This window comes from Bombina bombina, chromosome 1 (assembly GCF_027579735.1).
Source record: "Bombina bombina isolate aBomBom1 chromosome 1, aBomBom1.pri, whole genome shotgun sequence".
Lineage (NCBI taxonomy): Eukaryota > Metazoa > Chordata > Amphibia > Anura > Bombinatoridae > Bombina > Bombina bombina.
The window spans coordinates 593,410,436-593,422,693 of NC_069499.1; the positions used below are offsets into that span (position 1 = coordinate 593,410,436).

General features: G+C 40.1%; 1 protein-coding gene across 2 annotated transcripts in view; it reads right to left on the reverse strand.

Annotated features, from left to right (window-relative positions):
* The window catches only part of PCNT (pericentrin), a 470,255-nt gene that overhangs the window by 242,266 nt on the left and 215,731 nt on the right, over nt 1–12,258 (reverse strand). For both annotated transcript variants that reach the window (XM_053698889.1, XM_053698888.1), the window contains 4 exons: nt 9,281–9,451; nt 9,048–9,200; nt 8,824–8,973; nt 6,531–7,499 (listed from right to left, as the gene is read on the reverse strand). In XM_053698889.1, the coding sequence (XP_053554864.1) occupies nt 6,531–7,499; nt 8,824–8,973; nt 9,048–9,200; nt 9,281–9,451 (1,443 nt within the window). The remainder of the gene's footprint in view (nt 1–6,530; nt 7,500–8,823; nt 8,974–9,047; nt 9,201–9,280; nt 9,452–12,258) is intronic.

The window sequence follows — 12,258 nt, forward strand, 5'->3', positions numbered from 1 at the left end:
GTTTTGTGCTTTTAAAAAACAGCCTATTACAATGGGTTGAGCTTCAGGTGATATCAGATCTCATTATGTTATCACTTTTATGTACACAGACTTGCTTCCTTATCTTATATTTGTCTGTAAAATTAAAGCTCAATACATAAAGAGAACAATGGAACATTATCATGCTATTGCTTAACTACCATGCCCCCTACTGAGAGTGTAATCTCTTCTGCTGGCTGTGTTTACTTAGGCTATTCAATAGAATATACTCCAGTATAGAAACTTTCACAATAGGTTGGGCTACCACAGGCTAAATCAGCTATTTCAAATGCCAAAATAGGGGTAAAGGAGCTACTTGTAAACAATTTAAAACACTCCAGCAGGTAAAATGAATCATTGGGAACAATTTAAAGGGGAGAAAATTTTTGGGTGAACTGTCCCTTTAACCAAGACGCCAAAGAAATGGCAGAAGCTTTCTGACCTTTCCTGGAACCAGAAAAGATAACAAATAGACTAGAAGTCTTTCTGAAATCTTTAGTAGCTTCAACATAATATTTCAAAGCTCTTACTACATCCAAAGAATGTAAAGATCTCCCCATAGAATTCTTAGGATTAGGACACAATGAAGGGACAACAATTTCTCTACTAATGTTGTTAGAATTCACAACCTTAGGTAAAAATTGAAATGAAGTCCGCAACACCGCCTTATCCTGATGGAAAATCAGAAAAGGAGACTCACAAGAAAGAGCAGATAACTCAAACTCTTCTAGCAGAAGAGATGGCCAAAAGGAACAAAACTTTCCAAGAAAGTAATTTAATATCCAGAGAATGCATAGGTTCAAACGGAGGAGCCTGTAAAGCCCTCAGAACCAAAGTAAGACTCCAAGGAGCAGAGATTGACTTAATGACAGGTTTGATACGAACCAAAGCCTGTACAAAACAATGAATATCGGGAAGATTAGCAATCTTTCTGTGAAAAAGAACAGAAAGAGCAGAGATTTGTCCTTTCAAGGAACTTGCAGACAAACCTTTATCCAAACCATCCTGAAGAAACTGTAAAATTCTAGGAATTCTAAAAGAATGCCAGGAGAATTTATGAGAGGAACACCAAGAAATGTAAGTCTTCCAGACTCGATAATAAATCTTCCTAGACACAGATTTACGAGCCTGTAACATAGTATTAATTACTGAGTCAGAGAAACCTCTATGACTAAGAATCAAGCGTTCAATTTCCATACCTTCAAATTTAAGGATTTGAGATCCTGATGGAAAAATGGGCCTTGAGATAGAAGGTCTGGTCTTACGGAAGTGTCCAAGGTTGGCAACTGGCCATCCGAATGAGATCCGCATACCAAAACCTGTGAGGCCATGCTGGAGCCACCAGCAGTACAAACGAACGTTCCATTAAAATTTTGGAAATCACTTTTGGAAGAAGAACTAGAGGCGGAAAGATATAGGCAGGATGATAATTCCAAGGAAGAGACAACGCATCCACTGCTTCTGCCTGAGGATCCCTGGATCTGGACAGATACCTGGGAAGTTTCTTGTTTAGATGAGAGGCCATCAGATCTATTTCTGGAAGTCCCCAGATTTGAACAATCTGAAGAAATACCTCTGGGTGAAGAGACCATTCGTCCGGATGTAACGTCTGGCAACTGAGATAATCCGCTTCCCAATTGTCTACACCGGGGATGTGAGCCGCAGAAATTAGACAGGAGCTGGATTCCGCCCATACAAGTATCCAAGATACTTCTTTCATAGCTTGAGGACTGAGTCCCACCTTGATGATTGACATACGCCACGGTTGTGACATTGTCTGTCTGAAAACAAATAAACGATTCTCTCTTTAGAAGAGGCCAGAACTGAAGAGCTCTGAAAATCGCACGGAGTTCCAAAATGTTGATTGGTAATCTCGCCTCCTGAGATTCCCAAACCCCCTGCGCTGTCAGAGATCCCCATACAGCTCCCCAACCTGAAAGACTTGCATCTGTTGAGATTATAGTCCAGGTTGGACGAACAAAAGAGGCCCCTTGAATTAGACGATGGTGATTCAACCACCAAGTCAGAGAAGACCGAATATTGGGATTTAAGGATATTCATTGTGATATCTTTGTATAATCCCTGCACCACTGGTTCAGCATACAAAGCTGAAGAGGTCTCATGTGAAAACGAGCAAAGGGGATCGCGTCCGATGCAGCAGTCATGAGACCTAGAATTTCCATGCACAAAGCTACCGAAGGGAACGATTGAGACTGAAGGTTTCGACAAGCTGAAACCAACTTCAGACGTCTCTTTTCTGTTAAAGACAAAGTCATGGACACTGAATCTATTAGAAAGCCCAAAAAGGTTACCTTTGTCTGAGGAATCAATGAACTCTTTGGTAAATTGATCCTCCAACCATGTTCTTGAAGAAACGACACAAGTTGATTCGTATGAGATTCTGCAGAATGTAAAGACTGAGCAAGTACCAAGATATCGTCCAAATAAGGAAATACCGCAATACCCTGTTCTCTGATTACAGAGAGAAGGGCACCGAGAACCTTTGAAAAGATCCTTGGAGCTGTTGCTAGGCCAAACGGAAGGGCAACAAACTGGTAATGCTTGTCTAGAAGAGAGAATCTCAGAAACTGATAGTGATCTGGATGAATTGGAATATGAAGATATGCATCCTGTAAGTCTATTGTAGACATATAATGCCCTTGCTGAACAAAAGGCAGAATAGTCCTTATAGTCACCATTTTGAATGTTGGTACCCTTACATAACGATTCAATATTTTTAGATCCAGAACTGGTCTGAAGGAATTCTCCTTCTTTGGTACAATGAATAGATTTGAGTAAAACCCCAGACCCCGTTCCAGAACTGGAACTGGCACAATTACCCCAGCCAACTCTAGGTCTGAAACACATTTCAGAAATGCCTGAGCCTTTACTGGGTTTACTGGAATGTGAGAGAGAAAAAATCTTCTCACAGATGGCCTTACCTTGAAACCTATTCTGTACCCTTGTGAAACAATGTTCTGAATCCAAAGACTGTGAGTCGAATTTATCCAAATATCTTTGAAAAATCGTAACCTGCCCCCTACCAGCTGTGCTGGAATGAGGGCCGCACCTTCATGTGGACTTGGGAGCTGGTTTTGACTTTCTAAAAGGCTTGGATTTATTCCAGACGGGAGAAGGTTTCCAAAGGAAACCGTTCCTTTAGGGGAAGGGTCAGGCTTCTGTTCCTTATTCTGACGAAAGGAACGAAAACGATTAGCAGCCCTGTATTTACCTTTAGATTTTTTGTCCTGAGGCAAAAAGGCTCAATTCCCCCCAGTAACAGTTGAAATAATAGAGTCCAACTGTGAACCAAACAATTTATTACCTTGGAAAGAAAGAGAAAGCAAAGTTGACTTAGAAGTCATATCTGCATTCCAAGATTTAAGCCATAAAGCTCTTCTAGCTAAAATAGCTAAATACATATACCTGACATCAATTCTAATGATATCAAAAATGGCATCACAAATAAAGTTATTAGCATGTTTAAGAAGTTTAACAATGCTATAAGCATTATGGTCTGACACTTGTTGAGCTAAAGCCTCCAACCAGAAAGTGGAAGCTGCAGCAACATCAGCCAAAGAAATAGCAGGCCTAAGAAGATTACCTGAACATAAATAAGCTCTCCTTAGAAAGGATTCAAGCTTCCTATCTAAAGGATCCTTAAAGGAAGTACTATCCGCCGTAGGAATAGTAGTACGTTTAGCTAGAGTAGAGATAGCCCCATCAACTTTAGGGATTTTGTCCCAAAACTCTAATCTATCAGATGGCACAGGGTACAATTTTTTAAACCTTGGAGGAGTAAATGAAGTACCCAGACTATTCCATTCCCTAGAAATTACTTCTGAAATAGCATCAGGAACTGGAAAAACTTCTGGAATAACTACATGAGGTTTGAAAACCGAATTTAAACGCTTAGTAGATTTAGTATCAAGAGGACTAGACTCCTCCATATCTAATGCAATTAACACTTCTTTAAGTAAAGAACGAATAAACTCCATCTTAAACAAATATGAAGATTTATCAGTGTCAATATCTGAGGCAGAATCTTCTGAACCAGATAGATCCTCATCAGAAAAAGATAAGTCAGAATGATGGCGGTCACTTAAAAATTCATCTGAAATATGAGAAGTTTTAAAAGACCTTTTACGTTTACTGGAAGGAGGAATAACAGACAGAGCCTTCCTAATAGATTTAGATACAAATTTTTTTATATTAACAGGGACACCCTGAACATTAGATGTTGAAGGAACTACAACAGGTAATGGATTATTACTAATGGAAACACAATCTGCATTAGAAAGTTTATCATGACAGTTATCACAAACTACAGCCGGAGGAACAGTTACCAAAAGTTTACAACAGATGCACTTAACTTTGGTAGAACCAGCATCAGGCAGCGTCTTTCCAGAAGTAGATTCTGATCCAGGGTCAGGTTGAGACATCTTGCAATATGTAATAGAAAAAACAACATATAAAGCAAAATTATCAAATTCCTTAAAGGACAGTTTCAGGAATGGGAAAAAATGCCAAATGAACAAGCCTCTAGCAACCAGAAGCAATGAAAAATGAGACTGAAATAATGTGAAAAAAAGGTGGAGACAAGAATGACGGCCACATTTTTTGGCGCCAAGAATGACGCCCACATTATTGGCGCCAAGTACAATGCCCATCTTTTTTGGCGCCAAGTATGATGCCACATCCTGTGACGCCGAAAAAACAACGCCCACATTTTTGGCGCAAAAAAACGTCTGAACACATATACGTCAAAAAAATGACGCAACCACGAACAAACTTCCGGCGTCAATTAGGGCGCCGGAAATGACAAAATTTTTGCGCCAAAAAAGTCTGCGCCAAGAATGACGCAATAAATTGTAGCATTTTCGGCCCTGAGAGCCTAACAGCCCACAGGGAAAAAAAGTCAATTGAAAATTTTTTAAGGTAAGAAAAAAATATTTATTCATATGCATTATCCCAAATAATGAAACTGACTGTCTGAAATAAGGAATACTGATTATCCTGAATCATGGCAAATATAAGTTTAAACACATATATTTAGAACTTTACATATAAAGTGCCCAACCATAGCTTTAGAGTGTCATAAAAAAATAAGACTTACTTACCCTAAGACACTCATCTACATATAGTAGATAGACAAACCAGTACTGAAACGAGAATCAGTAGAGGTAATGGTATATAAGAGTATATAGTCGATCTGAAAAGGGAGGTAGGAGAAGAAATCTCTACGACCGATAACAGAGAACCTATGAAATAGATCCCCTAGAGGAAGACCATTGTATTCAAATAGGCAATACTCTCTTCACATCCCTCTGACATTCACTGCACTCTGAGAGGAAAACCGGGCTCCAGCCTGCTGCGAAGCGCATATCAACGTAGAATCTAGCACAAACTTACTTCACCACCTCCATGGGAGGCAAAGTTTGTAAAACTGAATTGTGGGTGTGGTGAGGGGTGTATTTATAGGCATTTTGAGGTTTGGGAAACTTTGCCCCTCCTGGTAGGAATGTATATCCCATACGTCACTAGCTCATGGACTCTTGCTAATTACATATCAGGAATACTAGCAATCTAAGTAGCTTTACAGATAGTTTAAAAACTAGACTGAACATGTTCCAAGGGATACTGGTATACCTGCAATAACTAACTTTTGAAAACACAATCAAGGTGCAAGTACCTGCAGCTGGATTCAATTTCTAAATCAGTCTGCTTGCTAGGTAGCTGAGCTAATCATTGGGTTACTACTGGTTTGGTAAAAAGCGTGCCAAAATATATTAATTTGTGTACAAAGCAAGGGTAAATATATGTTATATATGTTATATTCTGTCCCGGGACCATATATACATAAAATATATATCAACTTTTAACAATTAAAAGTGACCACAATATGGCTATATGAGTGTCTATATATAAATATGTAACACATACTTTTAGTCCACTATCAAGCAAGTAGAAGACAGCCAAACAAGTACTGAAACATATCAGCAGAGGTAATGGAATACAAGTATAATGTAAGGGGTGGCAGAAGACTAGACCCTGCGACCGAATTTACAGAGGGCCTATAAAGGATTTCCCATGAGTCCAAACCATGTTATTACAAACCATACCCCAATACAAACCATACCCCATATATCCCTTTGACAAGCACTGTACTCTGAGGGGACACAGGCTTCAACATAGACTGAAAGCCCCTTTCACTGAAAAAAATCATACGCATCTTCATGCTTTAACCATCTCCAACGGAGGCAAATTAAAAACTAAGGTATGTGTGAGGGGTTTTATAGGGCTCTTGGGGTTTGAGAAACTTTGCTTCCTCCTAGTGGTAGGAATGTATATCCCATATGTAACGGATCATGGACTCTCGTCACCTATATGAAAGAAATTTGGGTTTTATTCCAAAAGGACTACATACAGAAATAGTACTGTTCATTTGCAGAAGCATTCTAGCAGTCTAGGTGAGAGGGGGAAAACATAAATAAAAAAAGACTAAACCTTACCAGATATGGCTCAGATATCAAGGGACTTTGGAGATTTTTATGTGTTTCCAGCATCTGCAATGCTTTAGTCAGTGTTTGCACTTTTCCCTTACTCTCGCTCAGGTGCTGTTTTAACTCCGTTATTTCATATTTGTACTTCTCTTCTTTCTCAGGCTGCTCCTTGGAGCATTTCTCTAAAATCTCTTGCAGAGCAGCCTTCTGTTCACATAGTTCTGCATTCATAACAGAACTGTGTGCATGCAGCTCCTTTAGCTCTGTGCCAGACAGTTCCAGACAGGCATCTCTTTGAGCCAGCTGACACTCTAATTCTGAAATATCTGCTGCACGCTGTTCTTGCACTGTTCGTACTAGCAATTCCATTTCTATCAGTGAGGCTTCCCTTTGTCGAAGAGCATCTTCTAGATCTTGAATCTGGTTGGAGAGATCAGCAACCTCTGCTTCTCTTTGAGTCAAGCGAGTCATAAGCAGATCACGCTCTTCCTGAAGGCTGCTATCTTGCATATGTAAAGAACTCAGCTCATGTTTCTGTTGTCTGTTGGATTCTTTTAAGTTGTGCAGATTCTGCTCTAGGACCTCAACCTCCGTCTTGAACAAAACTTCTTTCTCCTTCAGCTGGTGCTGAAGTTCCTCTATCTCATGTACATACAACTGCTGTAGGTCCTCTTTGACAGACATATCCTTGTCAATCTCTGTAGCTTTTTCACCCGATGCCTCCCGAGACCCTTTCCTCAGTTCTTTCTGCAGGTTCTCCACTTCTCCCAAACCCAGTTGATCTAGGCTCTCCTGGCTATCACTGACCTCATGTCTGTTGGGTCCCAACTGTTCAAGCTCATGCTGCAATTTCTCAATCACTTCATGCAGCTGCTCCACCTCCTCCTCTTTGTCCTTCTGAACCCTCTCTAGGTCACTACGGAGATGTTCAACCAGTGACCTTAAATCCTCAATTTCTGTACTTTGGGAATCTGTAATCTAAGAGGAAAAATAATTGTATAAAGACAACATAATTAAAATTAATTTAAAAAAACTGGTCTATTTCTTTAACTCAAAAGGACATGTATCAGGTGGTAATAAACGGCTATACCACTCTCTAATGGTAGGTGAAAATGTCCCAAAAGGCTTAACTCCCCTCTTCCTCCTCTAAACTCCCTGCAAACACTAATGATATGTTTAAGCTAGGACCTATTTGGAAAGTAAGGAGAGGTAGACCTAGCCGAAACACGCACACACAAATAGAGTGACAGAGATTTAGAGAGGTTTGGCTGTAAAGACTTTTAGAATCATACAAGGCATAAAAAACACAACAGTTGTGTTAATACTTAATTATCAGTATAAATCAGTTTATTTCTCACACATTGTACAATACCACATTTGTACCGAAGGGATCAATATGAAGGTACAGCATATCTCCCAACATTTGTGGCTGAGTATCAGGGATCAGTCAGTTTTGTGGCAGGAGCCGTATTGGGAGGGGGTTGGGATAGTGGGTATCAGGGTGCTCTGTGGGTGGGAAATTCTGCAAATAGGGACATGGCTATCTCACAGGGACAAAGCTTAGAATCAGGGACTGTCCACAAATAGGGACAGTTGGGGGTCTGGTAGAGGGAAGGAGAAAAAAAAAATCTTGTTGCTAGGTCTAAGGAGGAGCTGTCTGGAAAACCTTCTTAACCAAACGCTTCTTACAAACATGAGAAGACACTGAACTGAAACAACATACTACCAATGCAATAAAGACCAATATTTAAAAGTATGATTCACTGTATAAAACCCATGATGAAGACACACCATGAATCACATGTTGAAGTGGACATTACTTTTTATTCTTAGCATTTGAAAAAACTGATATTAAAGGAATCTCAGAAATTAGTCAAATTAGATTTAGAAGTCCAAAACAAAATAATCTGCCTGTTGGGAATTAGTGAAGTCTTATACCAAGCTGAAAAGGTGGGATTTCAGGCCTTGGGTTTTCTATCTGGTTTACACTTAACTGGCCAACCTTTGTTGACGTGTGTTAATGTTTGGTCCAAAACAAAAAAAGGTTTGACATTTTTTTTGTGAGTGTTATATAGCAATTGTGGTTTCTTGTTAGCCCATGAATTACACGAAAACAAAATAAAAAAAAGCAGAGGCTTTAAAGTTATGATCTGTCATATGTTTATCAGTTATCTGAGGGGAAGCATTTCAGGATCCGAATATCCCATGGCAAGGCAGTGATTAATGCTTAACAAATGACCCTTAGTGTCCTAAAAATAAGGAAAAGTGCTGGTAGTATGATAAAAAACAAGGAATTCCTCACCACACTTTCTAACTCGTGTTGCAGTCTAACGAGCTGCTCGTTTAGATGATCAATTTCCTGGTTCTTTTCCTGCAGTAAAGCCTGAGGAAACTTCAGTGAAGAGTTGTCTTTCTTATGATCCCAATGCATTTGCAGAGAGGACAAATCATCCTATTAGAAATGAACAACAAATATTACAGGCCACTCCCAATTACTATTATGCTTATCAATCAGCTGGTTCATACCTTAAGCTGCGAGTTTTCTTCTTTGATCTGATGTATCGTCAGCTCACTCTGCTTATGCACCATCTCCAGCTGCAGCTTCAGCTGACGTATCTCCTCTGTTTTGTTCATAAGGTTTTCACTGAACTGCTCAAGCTGAGCATAAAGACTTTCAGCCTGTAACAAGATAAAGCAGACTAAGACTAAGCGTGTTCTTTTCACAGATTTTGTTATTGCTTGCTTCAACTTTTTGTTACCTCTTTCTCCTTCTTAAACAGGGCTTCACGTTCAGCCAATAACTGCTCCTTAATGTCATTACCAGGTTCTGCCTCTAAAGGTAACCTATGACGAGCTTCATCTAGCTTTGATTGGAGAGCCGAGATCTGAAGCACATTGTTGAGCTGCTGATGTTGCAAAGCATCTTTATCCTGTAGGTGCCAAAAGAGAGAACAACATAAGCTTGAATTGCCGAGGTCACTATCATATAGTTTACCATAAATTATGCAGCTCTTACTAAAATACCCCATACATCTCAAATCGGGTACAGTCACCTGGTTACTAATGCTCTTGTAGAGCACAATACAGATTTGTACTTGCACTCTAACTAGCTAAAATTAAGGCTCTGAAAAGGTAAAGATATCTATACTATAATCGTGTTTGTAACGCGTCCGTCGCCGGCACCAGTTGCGCAAGCATCCTCAAAGGAATGTTGGCTGCGCGTGCAGCCAAAAGAATCTACCTGGATGCAGCATAAGCTGCATCCAAGTGGATTCCAAAAATGGCAGGGTGGTGCAATTTTTTGTTATTTTAGCTTTGGGGTTTTTTTTTTTTTTTTTTTTTTAAATAGACTGCTCTCTGGGCAGGTTTATCGCCTAGTACCAAATAATTTGTTAGCTGGTGCTAGGTCTCTTGCATTTACACAAATTGAGTAACACAGTAAATGCATATTTTGAAAAAAAGCAACCAAAGTTTATTTATAATTGTGCACTAAACTTGATTACTGGGGACTAGGAAAGTTATAAATATATAGCAACCTATATTTCATCCCTTAGACCTCCTTAACGGATTACTCCTAGTCAGTTGAACAGACATATATTTATAACATTGAACCCCAGGAAAAAAAAAAAAGTATAAAGTTAAATCTATTTGGCTTGTTCTCTCAAGTATCAAGATTTTAATTAATTATACATCATACAGTGGTTTTAAAACACTGTACAAAATTAGACGACTTAGCAACATGTAAAATTTTACAACATGACTAGTTTTGTTAAAAACAGAATTTATGCTTACCTGATAAATTACTTTCTCTTACGGTGTATCCAGTCCACGGATTCATCCTTACTTGTGGGATATTCTCATTCCCTACAGGAAGTGGCAAAGAGAGCACACAGCAGAGCTGTCCATATAGCTCCCCCTCAGGCTCCGTCCCCCCAGTCATTCGACCGACGGTTAGGAGAAAAAGGAGAAACCATAGGGTGCAGTGGTGACTGTAGTTTAAATGAAAAAATTTTAACCTGACTTAATTGACAGGGCGGGCCGTGGACTGGATACACCGCAAGAGAAAGTAATTTATCAGGTAAGCATAAATTCTGTTTTCTCTTACAAGGTGTATCTAGTCCACGGATTCATCCTTACTTGTGGGATACCAATACCAAAGCTTTAGGACACGGATGAAGGGAGGGAACAAGTCAGGTAACCTAAACGGAAGGCACCACTGCTTGCAAAACCTCTCCCCCAAAAATAGCCTCCGAAGAAGCAAAAGTATCGAATTTGTAAAATTTGGCAAAAGTATGCAGTGAAGACCAAGTCGCTGCCTTACAAATCTGTTCAACAGAAGCCTCATTCTTGAAAGCCCATGTGGAAGCCACAGCTCTGGTGGAATGAGCTGTAATTCGTTCAGGAGGCTGCTGTCCAGCAGTCTCATAAGCCAATCGGATGATGCTTTTCAGCCAGAAGGAAAGAGAGGTAGCAGTCGCTTTCTGACCTCTCCTCAGAATAGACAACAAACAAGGATGATGTTTGTCTGAAATCTTTAGTTGCTTTTAAATAGAATTTTAAAACACGAACCACATCAAGATTGTGTAATAGTCGTTCCTTCTTAGAAACTGGATTAGGACACAGAGAAGGAACAATGATTTCCTGGTTAATATTCTTATTAGAAACCACTTTTGGAAGGAAACTAGGTTTGGTACGCAAAACAATCTTATCTGCATGGAACACCAGATAGGGTGAATCACACTGCACAGACAATTCTGAAACTCTTAGAGCAGAAGAAATAGCTACCAAAAACAAAACTTTCCAAGATAATAACTTAATATCTATGGAATGTAAAGGTTCAAACGGAACCCCTTGAAGAACTGAAAGAACTAAATTAAGACTCCATGGAGGAGCCACAGGTTTATAGACAGGCTTAATTCTGACTAAAGCCTGTGCAAATGCTTGAACGTCTGGTTCTTCTGCCAGACGCTTGTGTAACAGGATAGACAGAGCAGATATCTGTCCCTTTAAGGAACTAGCTGACAATCCTTTCTCCAATCCATCTTGGAGAAAGGACAATATCCTGGGAATCCTAACTTTACTCCACGAGTAACCCTTGGATTCACACCAACAAAGATATTTCCGCCATATCTTATGGTAAATCTTCCTGGTGACAGGCTTTCTAGCCTGGATCAGAGTATCTATAACCGATTCAGAGAATCCACGCTTAGATAGAATTAAGCGTTCAATCTCCAAGCAGTCAGTTGCAGAGAAACTAGATTTGGATGCTTGAATGGACCCTGTATGAGAAGATCCTGCCTCGATGGCAGTGTCCAAGGTGGAACAGATGACATGTCCACTAGGTCTGCATACCAAGTCCTGCGTGGCCACGCAGGCGCTATCAGAATTACAGAAGCCTTCTCCTGTTTGATTCTGGCTACCAGCCGAGGGAGAAGGGGAAACGGTGGAAAGACATAAGCCAGATTGAAGGACCAAGGCGCTACTAGAGCTTCTATCAATGCTGCCTTGGGGTCCCTGGACCTGGATCCGTAAAGAGGAAGTTTGGTGTTCTGACGGGACGCCATCAGATCCAATTCTGGAATGCCCCATAGCTGGGTCAGCTGAGCAAAAACCTCCGGGTGGAGTTCACACTCCCCCGGGTGAAAAGTCTGACGACTTAGAAAATCCGCCTCCCAGTTGTCTACTCCTGGGATGTGGATTGCAGATAGGTGGCAGGAGTGATCCTCCTCCCATTTGA